This window comes from Abrus precatorius, unplaced genomic scaffold, assembly GCF_003935025.1.
Source record: "Abrus precatorius isolate BTA unplaced genomic scaffold, Abrus_2018 Scaffold6, whole genome shotgun sequence".
Classification (NCBI taxonomy): domain Eukaryota; kingdom Viridiplantae; phylum Streptophyta; class Magnoliopsida; order Fabales; family Fabaceae; genus Abrus; species Abrus precatorius.
In genome coordinates, this window is record NW_020874406.1 from 23207326 (window position 1) to 23224197 (window position 16872).

At 32.1% G+C, this 16872-nt stretch overlaps 4 protein-coding genes and 1 pseudogene across 4 annotated transcripts; 3 read left to right on the forward strand and 2 right to left on the reverse strand.

Annotated features, from left to right (window-relative positions):
• The first annotated feature begins 144 nt into the window (after positions 1-144).
• Positions 145-1581, forward strand: LOC113870417 (protein ALTERED XYLOGLUCAN 4-like). The gene is made up of 2 exons (XM_027507007.1): positions 145-352; positions 495-1581. Exons 1-2 carry the CDS (start codon positions 147-149, stop codon positions 1579-1581), a joined length of 1293 nt encoding a protein of 430 aa, XP_027362808.1. The 5' UTR covers positions 145-146.
• A 2820-nt stretch (positions 1582-4401) lies between these two features.
• LOC113868912 lies at positions 4402-5589 on the forward strand (annotated as a pseudogene).
• Positions 5590-7522: 1933 nt separating this feature from the next.
• On the reverse strand, positions 7523-8937 carry LOC113870418 (protein ALTERED XYLOGLUCAN 4-like). Its single transcript, XM_027507008.1, has 2 exons — positions 8727-8937; positions 7523-8622 (listed from the first exon to the last, which is right to left on the reverse strand). The coding sequence occupies exons 1-2, from the start codon at positions 8935-8937 to the stop codon at positions 7523-7525; spliced, it is 1311 nt and encodes a 436-aa protein (XP_027362809.1).
• Positions 8938-9975: 1038 nt separating this feature from the next.
• On the reverse strand, positions 9976-11208 carry LOC113870419 (putative F-box protein At2g33200). The gene has a single exon (XM_027507009.1). The coding sequence runs from the start codon at positions 11206-11208 to the stop codon at positions 9976-9978; it is 1233 nt and encodes a 410-aa protein (XP_027362810.1).
• A 2881-nt stretch (positions 11209-14089) lies between these two features.
• LOC113868909 (protein ALTERED XYLOGLUCAN 4-like) lies at positions 14090-16256 on the forward strand. Its single transcript, XM_027504900.1, has 2 exons — positions 14090-14505; positions 14638-16256. The coding sequence occupies exons 1-2, from the start codon at positions 14292-14294 to the stop codon at positions 15738-15740; spliced, it is 1317 nt and encodes a 438-aa protein (XP_027360701.1). The 5' UTR covers positions 14090-14291; the 3' UTR covers positions 15741-16256.
• Positions 16257-16872: the final 616 nt, after the last annotated feature.

Here is a 16872-nt window from a genome sequence, read left to right on the forward strand (position 1 = left end):
ATGAAGTAGGGGTAGATTTAGAAAATATGTACGAAAAGGAGAAAATTCTATAAATAATATAAATTTCAGAAATATAGCATGACATTTGGGTATGCTTAGGCGAAGACACATAAGAAGCAAAACGAAGAAGAGGAAAGGGTTGGAAGATGAGAGGTGCAAATTTGTTTAAAGACAAATTTCACTCTCTTACCAAGAAACTTCATCCTTCTGTTTACTATGCTCTTCCACCCATTGCTTTGCTTTGCTTATTCTTTTTTCCACTCTTCTTTACTTCATCTCCACCTTATAACAACCTTACCTATTCCATCCCCGTTAACAACCACTCTTCTCTTTCCTCTTCTACCTCTCCAGGTAATGTGTGTGCATGCAATATTTCGTCTTGTAAATTAAAACTATGTATTATATATATATAACTACTAGTGGATTTTGTCTTAAATTCATTGTCTACATCTGCATCTCGGTTTATTAGACTTAAATTGTTATTTTTAATTGCCAGAAAAGGAAAAAGTTTATGAGAATCCATGTGACTATTCCAATGGCAAATGGGTCCGTAACAAAAGAGGTCCTTTGTATAATGGTACCACCTGTGGTAAGATTAAAAAAAGCCAAAATTGTATCACCAATGGAAGGCCTGACTCTAGCTACCTTCACTGGAGATGGAAACCAAGTCGTTGCCATCTTCCAAGGTTTGAACCTAACACTTTTCTCCAACTCATTAAGAACAAGCATGTGGCTTTTGTGGGGGACTCTCTGGGTAGGAACCAAATAGAGTCCCTTATTTGCATGTTGACCACTGCTTCAAAACCTAAAGGTGTGCACCATGAAGGTTCTCAACTCTATCATTTTGGTTCTCACAATTCATTGTCCTTCTATTGGTCCCCATTTCTTGTGGAAGGTGCTCAAAGAAAAAGTCGTGGACCACATTATAATACAATGTATTTGGATCATGTTAATATGAGGTGGGCAAGGGATTTGGATCAAATGGACTTGATTGTGCTCTCATTTGGGCACTGGTTTTCTGTTCCTTCAGTTTACTATGAGGGTGATAAAGTTATAGGTTGCTTGAACTATCCTGGTCTTAATTGTACTAACATTGGTTTTTATGGTCCATTAAGAAAGGCTTTAAGGACTGCTCTTAATAGTATAATTGAGAGAAAAGTAATTAAAGGAAATGGTATTGGTGTAATCATGAGAACATTTTCTCCTTCTCATTTTGAAGGTGTTTGGGATAAGGGTGGTACTTGTTCAAAGAATGGGCCTTATAGAAAAGGGGAGAGGAAACTTGAGGGAGTGAATGCTGAGATAAGACATATTGAGATAGAAGAAGTGGAAAATGCAAAGGCAAAAGCCAAACAATTTGGAGGGTTTAGGTTGGAGGTATTGGATATAACTAAAATAGCATTGTTGAGACCTGATGGGCATCCTGGTGCTTATATGAATCCTTTCCCGTTTGCTAATGGGATTCCAGAATATGTGCAACATGATTGTGTGCATTGGTGCTTGCCAGGGCCTATAGACACTTGGAATGAGATTCTTTTGGAGATGATGAGGAAGTGGGAGGAACAAACAGCCAAGGAGTGAAGAGTGAGACTTGTATCTTGTTAATTCATTGCACTAATTTTCCTGCCACGTATCTGTCTTCTGCTATTGATTAATTTTTAATTTTTTTCAAAAGTCGAAGTATCTGTCTATAAATTGATCACATTTTAAAAGTTATTTTGACTTTTAAAAGTATTTTATATAAAATAATTTTTAAATTAAAATAACAATAGACATATGAGAATCACAATAAATATTCTTAAAAAATAATGTGAAAAATAATATTTAAAAGAACGTGCAACTAACCTTAAACTTACAAAGTTCATTATCCATTAATGACAGCCTTGTTTTGAGTTACTAGGTACAATCAGCGAGTGGAATACCGATATAGCACTTTAAGTAACATTCACTATTTTCATATATTTATGATTGCACTTTAACCTTTTAGTAAATAATAAGAATAATAAAAATTCTAACAAACACTGGCATGTGCAACTTTAAACATTATTGGCATAACCATTAAAAAGTTAATATCATAAATTCTAAAAGTAAAATTTGTGTTGACATTATTTAAATATAGTTTAATCTTAAACTTTTGATCGAATGCGTGCGTTCATAGGTATAGACAAGAACTGGTCGACGGGTATGTAAGTTTTCGACCATCTGCACTCGTACAACACTTTTAAGAGTAATATATATTCCCTTAGAATTGCTCTTATAAGTTTATGTCATCTTGGTCACTTATGTTTTAATGCATTTTTTTTAAATTATAAAATTCATTTAGTAATTCTCTTAAATAAGTTTGAGCACATGCATGTCTGAATTCCATAAAAAAGAGTAATTTATATATTGTTATGCATATAATTTAGAAAAGATGCAAGAATGGTTTTTTTTTTATTTATTAAAAACTATTATCAATACATTTTTAATTGTGACTCAACACAACTTTTAATAATTTTCTATTGTTTAACAAGAAAGTTTAAAACAATAGTTAGCAAGACTTAAAGAATTTTTTTATAACACTTTTTTTCATTTGTTTTTTTAATTGCGCCAATTATCTTATCCTAACTTTTCCTCTTTTCTTTTTACCTCCTAATTATAAAAAAGTTTTATTTGTGAAAAAAATGTTACATACAATTACGTAATAGTTTATGTAAATGGGGTTGGACCCCGTCGCCACGAATTTTTTTTTATTGTTTTTGGTTGTCGAAAATAAAATTGGGCTACTAGCCATCCCTGAGTTGCAAGTGTTTTTTATTTATTTTTTGTCTCGTTTGTTAAATTTGTAAGTGCCAAGTGCTAACTTTCCACCAGTTTTTTACTAATGTAGGCCTTTAGAAAAAAATGGTACGAAGTGTGGGCCTCGAATACATCGATTTTAAAATTGGTTTGGGCTTAGACTATGCTTCGTACAATTTTTCTTCAACCAATATGTGACATTTTGACCCCCCCCCCCAACAAAAATATAGTATGTGAGATTAAAAAATAAATGTGATTTTGACCAAAAGAAAAAAAAAGTGCATGTGAGCAATTTTTTTTTTCATGACTTCTTTTCAAAATTCATCATTTTGATGGATAGATTATAAACATATATTTTATATATAGAACAACGTAATATACTTTTTTTTTACATCAACTTGTATAATATAAATTTTAAGTTCATGAAAAAAATAGAAATTATTTAATAACAACTTCATTGATGTTTATCTTTTAAATATCATACGCAAAATGGTGAATGATCTCGACAGTCATAGTTAAAAACACTGAATCAATAAAATCACATCTTATGAAATTTCATTCATCAGTAATGTAGGTAACTATTTACACTCAATAGCTACAATGAATTTCAAATACATTTCTTTTTAAGTACCATATAGTTATAAAAAACATATTCTTGTAAAATGAAGCAAATACTTGTTAATATATTTTAGTTATATATTTTATATATAAAAAGTTGTGCAAATAAATAGAATTTCTTATCAGGAAAATGAGTTTTATGTGTTAAAATAAAAGGAACTAAGTCTTTTGTTGATAAGATTCTAACCTTATACAAAATAGCATTTCTTGCATTAGTGGACATGGTGCCAAATGGTGTTCGACTTAGTCTTTTTAATCTTTAAGTAGGAAGTCTTCAAAGTAGGTTAACAACTTTATTATCATATTTTTTCTTTTCTACAAATCATCCTAATAAGTCAAACTTAACATGTGCAATCAATCATCTTAATTGAGAGGAACTGGGTAGACGATTCTGCCCTTCCATCACATGCAACAATTACGTTTATTTCTCTTCTGAAAGTGAAAGACTAAGGACTTTCACCTCTCGCGCTGCGGAGAATAATCCAATTCTACTCGATAATGAAATAATGGTTTTTATAAGAATAAGGACAACGCAGAGCAACAAAAATGGAATTTCTGTTCATGTTGAAAGAAATAAAACAAAGCTAAATCAAAAGGCATAACCAAATTTAATACAAAGTATAATTATAAAATCATTTTTTTACCATAGTTATTATTGAATCAATGCATATTTCATTTTTTGACAAAGGAGACACGTCTGTTTATATCACAGTAACAAGGAATCGGACAAAATTGGAAAAGCAATATCATATGGCAATCAAAAGTCAAGATAGAATTTCTGAAAATTAGTTAGTAAGTTAGAGAGATCATAGAAATCCTACGACGGTGAGTGAATAACCCAAGAAACCTGCTTCTCTGTCTCTCACCTCTTTGACTTTATTCACTTCTCCTGATCAATGCAAAAACCAACACACACTGTTTTTTCTTCTTTCTTTTATCTGAGAACACCATTAGACACATAACATACGGTTTAGAAAAGAAAACAAACACAAGAAGTCTTTGAAAATGGGGACTAAAAACCCCTTCAAAGATAAAACCCTCTCCCTCTCCAGCAGACTTCTTCTTTTGACTATTTGTGTTTTGCTTCCCATTGCTCTTCTTCACATATACTCTGACTCTCTACCCTTTTCTTCACCTCAAAAAACTGATCTTCCTCATAACACCCACAACAACACCACATACCAATCTTCTCCCCCTTCTTCTTCTTCTGCAGGTATATATATATATATATATATATATAGGCATGCACGATTTCCTCTTGTCAAAATTATATACTTGCTATGTACCAATGAGTAAGGGTTTTGTCTTGAATATTTATATAATGATAAATACTAATAAGAGAACCGATTAATGTACTTATACTATAATTTCAAATGCATTCTAGCATAATTAAAAACTTTTTTTGATTGATTTCTTAGCAAGTTAACAAAATTTGCATGGGGAATGGGATGTGTTGGTTTTACAAGACTACTTGATTGTTATTGCAGAAAAGGAAGAAGCTTATGAGACCCCATGTGACTACTCCAACGGCGAATGGGTCCGTGATAAGAGAGGTCCTTTGTACAATGATACAACATGTGGTATGATTAAAGAAGGTAGAAATTGCTTCACACATGGGAGGCATGACTCAGGGTATCTTTTTTGGAGATGGAAACCAAGTGAGTGCAATCTTCCAAGGTTTGAACCCAACACTTTTCTCCAACTAGTTAAGAATAAGCATGTAGCTTTTGTAGGGGACTCTATGGCTAGGAACCAATTAGAGTCCCTTCTTTGCATGTTAGCCACCACTTCAACTCCTAAACTTGTATACCAAAATGGTGAGGACAACAAATTCCGCAGGTGGCAATTTCCTTTATACAATGCAAGCATTTCCTTGTATTGGTCACCATTTCTTGTGCATGGGGTTGAAAAATCAAACACAAGCCCAAATAATAAGTTGTACTTAGATCTTGTTGATGAGAGGTGGACAAGGGATATGGATCAAATGGATTTGATTGTGCTATCATTTGGGCATTGGTTTTTGCTACCAGCAGTTTATCATGAGGGTGATTCAGTTTTGGGGTGTCATTACTGTCCTGGTCTTGATCACCCTGAGATTGGGTTTTATGATGTGTTAAGAAAGGCTATAAGGACTACCCTTAATGGCATAATTGAAAGAAGAGTTGCCAAAGGCAATGGAATTGATGTAATTGTGACAACATTTACACCTCATCATTTTGAAGGTGAATGGGATAAGGCTGGTGCTTGTCCAAAGACTAAGCCTTATAAAAATGAGGAGAAGCAACTTGAAGGAATGAATGCGGAGATGAGAAAGATTGAGATTGAAGAAGTGGAAGATGCAAAGGCAAAAACCAATGAATTTGGAAGGTTAAGGTTGGAAGCATTGGATGTAACCAAATTAGCATTGTTGAGACCAGATGGCCACCCGGGTCCTTATATGAATCCTTTTCCATTTGCTAATGGGCATGCAGAGCGAGTGCAGAATGATTGTGTTCATTGGTGCTTGCCAGGACCTATTGACACATGGAATGAGATTTTTTTAGAGATGATGAAGAAGTGGGATTACCATTCAAAGAGTGAAGACTGAGGTGTTTCTCATATCTTGTTAATTCATTAGTATAGTTTAATGTTTACATTACAGATGATTGAGCTGAGAAATGACTAGTTTTTATTTATTCTGTTTAGGTTTTTCTCTTTCAAAATGAAAAAGGAAATATGTATATTGCTAGTATTTTTTTTTATATTGTGAACAACTTAGAACTCTCTGGTCAATAATGCAGAAGATTTGATGATACTCTTCTTCTCTCTATCATTACTATCGATAAATTTTGCTTATCATGTTTACCAGAATTGAGGATATCCATATGCAATATAACAAGGCATCTATTGTATCAAGTGACATGTGGAAATTGGGACAGTGGTAACATCTACATGTTTGATTCAGTTTAAATTACTATTTAAATTAAAGGATCAGAACAAATCTTCAAAGAAAAACACGTGTACAAAATATTTAGCATCTCTTTAGTGGAGACTCGTATGTAACATTAAGCATGTGCAAGACTGAGTAGGTAGGTGTTTTTTCTTGAAAAAATGGTTAAATCCCGAAAGAAGATTAAATGTTAGAATTCTAGTTCTACAATATCATTTTCAAGAACAAGCTTCAAGTTCTCAAATGTGGTTAAGACAGTATTGTAAAGGCTGCAGTTTAAGCTCTCAAACGGCAGAGAGCAACAGGGTCTCTAACTAATGAAGAGTAACGTCGCCGTATTAAAAAAATTAGGTAAAAAATGAAAGTGAAATATATATGTATTTATCTGAAATTTATATGAGAATCAATATAAATATATCATATTATTTAATTATTAAATTGATAAAATTTAATATTTATAAAGATGTTAAATAAAATAATTCTTGTAAGCATCACTCTTATAATAATTTGATCCTTATCCAATATAAAATAAAATAAGGTTCAAAAAATGTTAGGGAAGTTACATGAGCAAAACTGGTTAGTTATTTAAATATTTTCGTATGATTGAAAAGTTAAATTTCTTAAATTCATACTTTATAAAAAAACTACTAAAAAGGTAATTGTCTAAAATCTACTTATGAAATGAATATATATTATATATATTTTTTACTCAGTTCATTATTAATTTAATATTTTAAGTTAATATATATTCTTTTTATTTCTATTCTCATTGTTGATATCCATTCTTTTGATCACACTTTTATCACCGTTGATTTCTTTTATTTATTTAATCTATATTAAAATTAAATTCTCTTACATGCTTTTTGCTATCACTTTAGGAATGTGATGCATAGATGAATGTTTCTAATTTAAAATATTAATGATTTTGCAATTTTAAAGTAAACTCTTAAGATATTATTTTTAATTTCATTTTTTATTTCTTCATAATATTTAAAAAATAATAATTAAATGCATTTCTATGCACAGTATGAACGAGTATTTATTACATATAAATACTTTTTATCATTAATAATAAATTAAATAAATATAGTATTAATGAATTGGATATCGGTAGTGTTACGAAAAAGAGACAATAAGCAAAATAGAACCTGTGTGGTGGAAAAAATAGTTTAACAAATTAACATGAAGAAATAATCGTCACCCTTCACTTCTTGATTGTTCCTCCCATTTTTGAATGATCTTCAGAAAAATTTCATTCCAGGAGTCTATAGGCCCTGGCAAACACCAATGAACACAATCGTTCTGTACATGTTTTGGAAGCCCATTAACAAATGGGAAAGGTTTCATATAAGCACCAGGATGGCCATCTGGTCTCAAAAATGCCAATTTGGTTACATCAAGTGCCTCCAACCTAAACCCCTCAAATTTATTTCCCTTTGCTTTAGCTCTTTTCACTTCTTCAATCTCAATCTTTCTTATCTCAGCATCTACTTCTCCAATTTCCATCTCCCTCTGTCTATAAGGTTTAGTCTTTGAACAAGTACCACCTGCATCCCAATCACCTTTAAAATGGGAAGGTGAGAATGTTCTCACAATTACATAAACCCCTTTTCCTTTAGCTACTTTTCTCTCAATTATGCTATTAAGAGTAGTCCTTAAAGCCTTTCTTAATGGACCATAAAAACCAATCTCAGTGTAATTAAGACCTTGACAATTTAAGCATCCTAAAACTTGATCATCCTCATAATAAACAGAAGGAATCAAAAGCCAATTCCCAAATGAAAGCACAATTATGTCTATTTGATCCATATCCCTTGCCCACTTCTCATGAACATGGTCCAGATGCATTATATTATAATGTGGCCCTTTGCTTTTGCTTTGTCTTTGAACACCTTGCACAAGAAAAGGGGACCAATAGAAGGACAAGCTTGCATTGTGAGAAGCAAAGTGCCACTTGTTAGAACCTTTATGGTGGACACGTTTTGGCATTGACACAGTGGCTAGCAAGCACAGAAGGGACTCAATTTGGTTCCTAGCCAAAGAGTCCCCAATAAAAGCTACATGCTTGTTCTTAATGAGTTGGAGAAAAGTGTTAGGTTCAAACCTTGGAAGATGGCAATGACTTGGTTTCCATCTCCAATAAAGGTAGCCAGAGTCGAGCCTTCCGTTGATGATACAATTCTGGCCTTCTTTAATCATACCACAAGTACTACCATTGTACAAAGGGCCTCTCTTGTCACTGATCCATTTGCCATTAAAGTAGTCACATGAGTGATCATTAGCATTGCTGTCCTTGTCTGCCAATAATAAAAAGAAGAATGAACTCCATGAATACAAAACTCACTTGAAATAGTATAGTTCTAACAAAACAAAATCATGCATGCATATATGCATAATGTACCTGCAAAAGAAGGAAGATGAGTAGAATTAGAAGCAGAAAGAGAGGTGGAATAGGGAAGTTGAGTTGCTGGAGATGGAGTAAGAGACAAAGGGTAAAAGTATAAGCAAATTAAAGCTATGGGTAGCAAAGCTATGGGAATAAACACATTGAGTGTACAAGGAAGAAGTCTCTTGGGGAGGGATTGATCTTCGAATGGATTTGTAACTCTCATTTTGAAATCATTTCATCCTTATCCGTTTCTGCTTTATAAGTTATATAATATAATTGGTGTCTCTGTAGTGCTGTATGCCGAGAAGCTTTTCATTAGCCAGCTGGTCCATAATTAAGCTCAATCATTCAATACAAATTTATTTATTTATTATATCTCTGTACATGCACCCATTCATAAAACAATTAATGATGTCGTTTCAACAAATTTGAGAGATAATTTTAGTTCTCTCCTTTACTTTATAAATAATATATATATATAATAATTTGAGTATAAGAAAGAAAAAGATAAAAATTAAATAATAAAATATAATATATCATATAATATAATATATCATATAAAGGAATCCAATGTAAAAGCATTGTTAATGTTTACTTTTAGTTTTAATTAAAGTGAATATCGTATGCAACCAATATTTTAGAAGGTAAAAATTGATGTAATATAAAATGTGCTAATGAAAAAAGAGTGATCGTTCGAGGAAATTTTTAATTGTCTATCAAATACATTAATATATTTAAATGCCTTATATTAAAAACTAAAATGTGATTTTAACGAAAATAAACTTATACCACAAATAAACGGAGACTTATGATTTTAACATATAATAACAGTGTACAGGTAACATATTTTGGTAATTTGTTTATCGCAGTTCAAGTTTTAGTTTTGAATATTTATTAGAGTGTGGTTTTAATGAAATTAAAATATAAAAATTTCTATACTGTCGATTAATTAATATGTATTATAATTTAAAAAGTTAAAAGGCTTTGAAAGAAAAATAGTCATGAAAATATGTCTATTCTATTTTAAGTTCAGCATTCATTTTTTTTTTCAAAATTAAAAATTACTTCGTTATCAATTTATTGTTTCTTTGTAAAATAACAAAGATCATGCACGTGTAATTGCTAGTTTCCAAAGCTTGCAAATAGTAAATAACAAAACAAACAAACAACTGTTCATTCAATAAACATAATAGAAATAGATAACATCGCAAATAATCTCTATGCTTTAATCAGTAACATAACATAAAAATAAAAATAAAAATCATGGGCACAACCAAATTGGAGGAGGGAGAAGAAATGGTGGTGGGAAGAGATGATTATTGCCACCGCCTTCCAAATCAAACACACCGATATCGTGACCACCAACAACACGAAAGTTGAAGCCTACTACGTCTCTTACATAATGATGTTCTTCTTCGTCGTCATCGGTGTAGTAAATATGATTTGGTTTGGTATAAGAAGAAGCACAAGGCATAGAGAAAGATGAATTTAATCCCAGCACTAAGGCATAGTTCCCTATATTATACACTCTGGACCACACAAGTTCATTATTGGCCAACATATATACACTGAATGCATTAGTCCTATGCACATCTGCATCATCATCAGCATCAAGAGGATAGACAAAATGCCTCGCCACCATTAACAACCTGTCCTTACCATGTCCAGCCAGATACTTGAAGTTCCGATTGAAAGGGCCACGAGATAGTGGAATTCCAACTGGAGGTTTGGCTTTAGTAGCTCCTCCTAGTGGTATAGGTTTCGTATGCATATCAAATTCATAAAGTTGAGCTTTGCTGTCAATAGCATATATCTTTCCTTCGTTAAAAATAACGTCTTCAAATTCACATCTATGTGCTTTCGTCGTTGGTATATCTGTCCAACCACCGTCACCAGTTCTATAGAAACCCAATCTATGATAATCATCGTATAAAACTACAGCCATGAAATCATGTGTGTCACGATCTGGAGGAGAAGAAATAATTATCTTGTAGATCGATCTTTTATTCACATGAATTCGCTCTACAGTTCGAGTCGAGCCATCCACCATATTCCGTATAACATATTCATTCCCAATATTTTCAGGCAAATAATCAACTATATGTGGTAAAGTTGAGATTGGGGGAAGATCAAAGCGAACCTTTGTAAATGGATTCAATAAATGCAACGCTCCATCAGATAAACCAAGGATGACTAGGAATCCACGACAAGACCCACGAAACACCTGGTTCTGCATATGCGGCAATCTCATTTGATTAATCTCTTTCTCTCTTGGACTACGAGTTTCAACAGAATCTTCTTCAGCTGACGATAACAACACTAGCCATGGATAGTTGTGCTCCGGAGTCTTTGCAAGTGTCAAACTCCACGATTTACAAACAAGTCGAAGTCGAGCGTAATCCTCATAAGAATGTATGTATTTAACAATCTGATTCAACAGATCAGAATGAAGGTTCGCCCAGAGATCATCGTTACTCATCTCGCAAAACTCCATAGCGAGGCTTATCTAAAATCAAAATCAATGGTTTCACTTTTGCATCCGTGTTCGTATTATATATACAGTTAGAGATAATTCAAGTAACTGAATCCGAGTAGATTGTAATATTGTAATCTTTAGTCCAGTTAGAGATAATATTAATTGATTTGTATTATCAAGGATTTGGATTCTTTTACATATATTTTAAATTTGTTAAAAATTTAATAAACACAGATTTTTCGGATATTTTATTATTTTTATAAAAAAATTGTTATCTATAAAATTTTATTGAATCTTGGCACATGCTAGAAAAACTATTTTAAGTTGTATATTTTTATTAATAAGTATTTTTTATTATTAGAAAATAATATTGTACTATATTAAATAACAGTAAATTAAAAAGAAAATTATAAAAATCAAAATACCATATTAAAATCTTGAAATCAAATTTAATTTAAGATTGATTGAGATTATAATAAATATAATATATCAATATCACACATTTAAATTAAGATAAATAAGAAGATGGTCAAAATGAAAGAAAAATAAAATTTTAATTTTGCATTTAAATCTTAATTAATATTAAAGAAAAATTAAAATTTAAACTTAAATATTAATTTTAGTTAAAGTAAAAAAAAAATTGAAATTGAAATTTAAACTTGAATATATAAACACTACGAGATGAGATTCTAAGAATATTAATTTATAACGTATGAAGCAAAAATAGAATGTAACATATTTCACACTTTGACTCCTGGCTATTTGAAAAAACACCGCACACTGAAATGTTATACATATCACATGTTATTATGTGATGTCTATTTTTTTAAATATTTTTAAAATAATATCAAATTTAATTTTTTACAATTAATTTTTAATATTTGAATTTAATATTAAATTTTCTTTTAAAAATTGCATTATTATTAAATTTCTTGGAAACTGAAGCTGGTGGTATACATAAATAATTTAATCCGTCTGTTGTCTGACAAATACGAAAGATCACAATGGTGCTTTTCAGTTCCTTACCAAATGACAAGAGGGAGGAAGAGAGGTAAAATAGTATTACGATTAAAATAAAATAAAATAAAATAAAAAAATCTGAAAAAATTTACATTCAACAAAAAAAATTATATTTTCCATGTTGTTACAATTGTAGGACGTGGCATGTTTCTTCGATTACTCTTCTCATTCAATTCTGATTGCAGATACGTAGTTGGATCTGTAACATCACTGTTTAGGTCAAATTGCCAAGTTGAATGACAAAATTTAGATGTTTTAATTAAAATTAAAATTTTAATTCAGATAAAATTATAATTTGTATTTTATAATCATTCTAATTATATTACATTACAATTACATCAGCTTTATTTATTTAGTTATTTATTATTAGATATTCTCTCAAGATCCATCTCTACTCCATACTGAGCCAGTCATGTCGAGGGGCCGTTCCAACCAATAGCACTGAATCATGCACTTCACGACTATTCTCTCAATCATGCTCCTAAAATCTGAAACATTTTCTAAGTTATTTAAATACCATGTTGTCTTAACTTACTACTTGATGTTATGTATTTAGGCAATGAAACATACATTGCATGCTAATAACAAGTAAAAGTTCTAAAAAAATATAATCGTTGTCAAAATGTAAAGGTTGGATGTTTGAAGCAAAAAGAATTTTAAAGAACAATTCAGTATAATGTATAAGTTTAATCAATAAAATTACGCAAAAATTTAATATGTTGATCATAACTCAATATCTAAAAGCACCTTCAATCAATTTTAATAATCATTAAAAATAATAAATAAGTATTTATAATTTGAATTTAATGAAAATAATAACTAACTTCACGCTTCAATTTCTAACTTATAAAACCACTCAAAATTTTGATATGTTAATCCTAAATCTCTAAATTAATTTTAGCAATCATTGAAAGAAAATTTTACATTTAAACCAAATTTGATGATATTATAACAAAAGAAAAACATGAAATGAAAATTATACGACTAAAACTAAAACTAAAAATGAATTTGAGAGGAGATGATTACACTATGCCCCTCACTATCAAGTGGGTTGTGGGTGCCATAGCTTTTTATATTTTCCACCGTCTTCAATCGCAAGATTTCACCTTTCCAATCGATGCAAGATTTTTATGTATATGTTCACGATATTCTGGTTCGGTGAGGAAGTATCCTGTGATCTGGTGTTTTTCCTAAATAAAATATGTGGCTTAGAAGGTTCAATGCATACTATAAACAAATCGGTTCACATGGGCACATCTACATGCCAACAAAAATGTATTATTCTTTGCTTTTGATTTTGCACGTCTCACTTCAATACTCCTTAATGCGTTGAAATATAGACCGATTAAAAATAAAGAAACTCAATGATGGTCTGTCCTTAAGAAGGGTATATGTTCATTTTTGCTTTTCACAGAAAATTAAAAAAAAAAGAAAAAAGTATGTTTTCTTTTTTAGTAGGACCCTTGACTATGGTCCTTGAGCAAGATTCTTCCTGTCTAGACGATTCTGTCCTTACATGTACATGCAACATTTAACATTTATATTCTTGTATTTCATAAAAAAAGAACAGATGCCATGTAGAAAGAAAAAGTTGTTCTAATCAGAAAAAATAAAAATTACAGAAAGAAAGATTATCGGGTAAAAAAGAGAGTGACAATCCGTAAATAATAATCAATAGCATCCCAATAAATTATGTCTTCAGTGTTTTTTTTTTTTTTTAATCCATGTCTTTATAATATTGGTTAGTATGATTTAACTACTGTTCATCTAGCGTCAATAATCAATGTTACGAGGATAACATTGGAATAGCAATATTCTATTTATATAAGAATCCAAGAAAGAACAGATGAAAATTAGTTAGTAATTTACAAAGATCAAGGAGATCCAACTATGTATTATTTTTTAACCGAATGAATAAACCAAGGAACATGCTTCTCTGTCTATACCACCCATCTTCAATCTGACAAATGCGAAATCCAAAAGTTACCGTGTTTTTCGTCAGTCATCGTCTCAGCTGAGAACACCAAAGGTTCATAAGGAGAAGAAAGTAAAGTACAAGCAAGAAGAGAAAGACTTTGAAAATGGGAATTACAAACCCATTCAAAGATCAAACCCTCTCTCTCACCAAGAGGCTTCTTCCTTGGACCCTCTATACTCTTCTTCCCATAGCTTTAATTCGCTTATACTTGTACCCTCTACCCTTCCCTCCATCTTCAGAATCTGAGCTTCCTCATTCCACCCGCGTAACCATCATCTCCCACTCTTCTCAATCTGCTTCTACACCTCCTTCTTCAGGTACATGTATGCATAACATAACTTCATCTCGTCAAAACTATATTTTTGCTAGTTTTGTCTTTTAAATTATAGTTGGCAACTTGGTATGTAGGATTTTTTGGTTTACTAGACTTACATGTTGTTTATTAATAGAAAAGGTAAAAACTTATGAGACGCCATGTGACTATTTTGATGGGAAATGGATCCATGACAAGAGAGGCCCTTTGTACAATGGTACCACATGTGGCACAATCAAAGAAGCCCAGAATTGCATCACACATGGAAGGCCTGATTCTGACTATCTTTATTGGAGATGGAAACCAAGGGAGTGCAGTCTACCAAGGTTTGAACCTAACACTTTTCTCCAACTCATTAAGAACAAGCATGTAGCTTTTGTTGGAGACTCTATGGCTAGGAACCAATTAGAGTCCCTTCTTTGCATGTTAGCCACTGCTTCGACCCCTGACCTTGTATACCGAAATGGTGAAGACAACAAATTCCGCAGGTGGCACTTTCCTTTGTACAATGTAAGTATCTCATTGTATTGGTCCCCTTTTCTTGTGCAAGGTGTTGAGAAGTCAAACTCAGGGCCAAATCATAATAAGTTGTATTTGGATCATGTTGATGAGAGATGGGGTGGGGATATGGATCAGATGGACTTGATTGTGCTATCAATTGGGCATTGGTTTTTGCATCCTGCAGTGTACTATGAGGGTGGTTCAGTTTTGGGGTGTCATTATTGTCCTGATCTTAATCACACTGAGATTGGGTTTTATGATGTGTTAAGAAAGGCCCTAAGGACCACCCTTAATAGCATAATTGATAGGAGAAAGGGTAAAGGGAATGGAATTGATGTGATTGTGACAACATTTTCACCTGCTCATTTTGAAGGTGAATGGGATAAGGCTGGTGCTTGTCCAAAGACTAAGCCTTATATAAATGAGGAGAAGCAACTTGAAGGGATGGATGCTGATATGAGAAAGATTGAGATTGAAGAAGTGGAAGATGCCAAGGCAAAAGCCAATAAATTTGGAGGGATTAGGGTGGAGGCATTGGATGTAACCAAATTGGCGTTGTTGAGACCTGATGGACATCCTGGTCCTTTTATGTACCCTTTTCCATTTGCTAATGGGCTTCAAGAGCGTGTGCAAAATGATTGTGTTCATTGGTGCTTGCCGGGGCCTATAGACACATGGAATGAGATTTTTCTTGAGATGATGAAGAAGTGGGAGCAACATCCAAGGACTGGAGAGTGATGTATTTTTCATATTTGTTAGATTCTTATTTGTTACACTTCTCTATTTTCCACTACATTGACGATGGATATTGCTTTGAAAAAGGATCAAATTCTGTTTTTGGCAGAATGGGAACATTTTTTTGGAGGGGTATACAAGGAAGAGAAATCTTAGTTGTTGAATTATTGTTTGTTATTTTTTTCCTGATTGGGCTCCATATGGAAATGAAAATATTTAAAAATATCTTTTGACGAGGGAGGAGAGTGACAAATTGTTGGTAAGAAAAAAATGATCCTTCCCGAATGTGTTAGAAAAGCACATACATGTACAGAAGGGCTAGATGCCAACCTGGAGGAATTCATAACACACGACAAGTCTTTTCTGTCTTAATTTGGTAGCCATGAATTTTGTCTAGTGGGGTGTTGATTTCAATTGGAAAATTTTCTTTTGCTTAAACTTCTCTCATGTTAATTTGATCCATTATGTTTTCTTATTTCCTTAAAAATTATTCATCAAGTCCCATTTGGAATTGTAAGCTGTATAAACGTGTTGAAAATTTTGGCTAGTACTTGCATAAGCTAAGGGCAATTGTGATGCGAATGAACTGAATTGATAAAAAAAGAAAAAGAAAACTTAAATTTCACATAATGGTTGCTTGTTGCATAATAAATGTACTCTCTCTACAATGATATGACTTGGTCAATTTGGAAACCATTTCTTCTTTCTCGTCTGGTTGAGTTAAATGTCCTAGTTGATAAGTTACGCGTCTGCTGTGTGCTGGCTAGTGGCATCTGAAAAATCTCCCTGATTTTGACTTGGCATGAAACTACCATGCTGCAGCCCTGCCATTCTGGTTTTCTCTTGCTCTGATTTTAGATATGAAGACAAAAATTGTCCTGTTGATAGTCAATGCATTCTGCCATGATTCTAGGGACGTTTCCACCTAACCTCATTTAATTTTGACACTCATTACCGTTGGGAAATATATGAAAGAAAAAGAACCTCCTTAATACTCTTTTTAACACATTAATTTTAGTATATTTTGCTCTTGGTTAAAACCCATGTTGGTTCTAACAATTGAGGCAAGTTTCATTTTTTATTTAGTAAATCATATTTATTTTTTTTACTATTGGAATAATCTGTTCAAACTCCA

Bases quoted from the DNA above. Each gene is read 5' to 3' on its own strand.
- LOC113870419 (XM_027507009.1), bottom strand. From the start codon at position 11,208: ATGGAGTTTTGCGAGATGAGTAACGATGATCTCTGGGCGAACCTTCAT.
- LOC113870417 (XM_027507007.1), top strand. From the start codon at position 147: ATGAGAGGTGCAAATTTGTTTAAAGACAAATTTCACTCTCTTACCAAG. The intron at 353-494 runs TAATGTGTGTGC...TTTTTAATTGCC, and splicing joins TCCTCTTCTACCTCTCCAGG to AGAAAAGGAAAAAGTTTATG.
- LOC113870418 (XM_027507008.1), bottom strand. From the start codon at position 8,937: ATGAGAGTTACAAATCCATTCGAAGATCAATCCCTCCCCAAGAGACTT. The intron at 8,623-8,726 runs GTACATTATGCA...TATTATTGGCAG, and splicing joins TCATCTTCCTTCTTTTGCAG to ACAAGGACAGCAATGCTAAT.
- LOC113868909 (XM_027504900.1), top strand. From the start codon at position 14,292: ATGGGAATTACAAACCCATTCAAAGATCAAACCCTCTCTCTCACCAAG. The intron at 14,506-14,637 runs GTACATGTATGC...GTTTATTAATAG, and splicing joins TTCTACACCTCCTTCTTCAG to AAAAGGTAAAAACTTATGAG.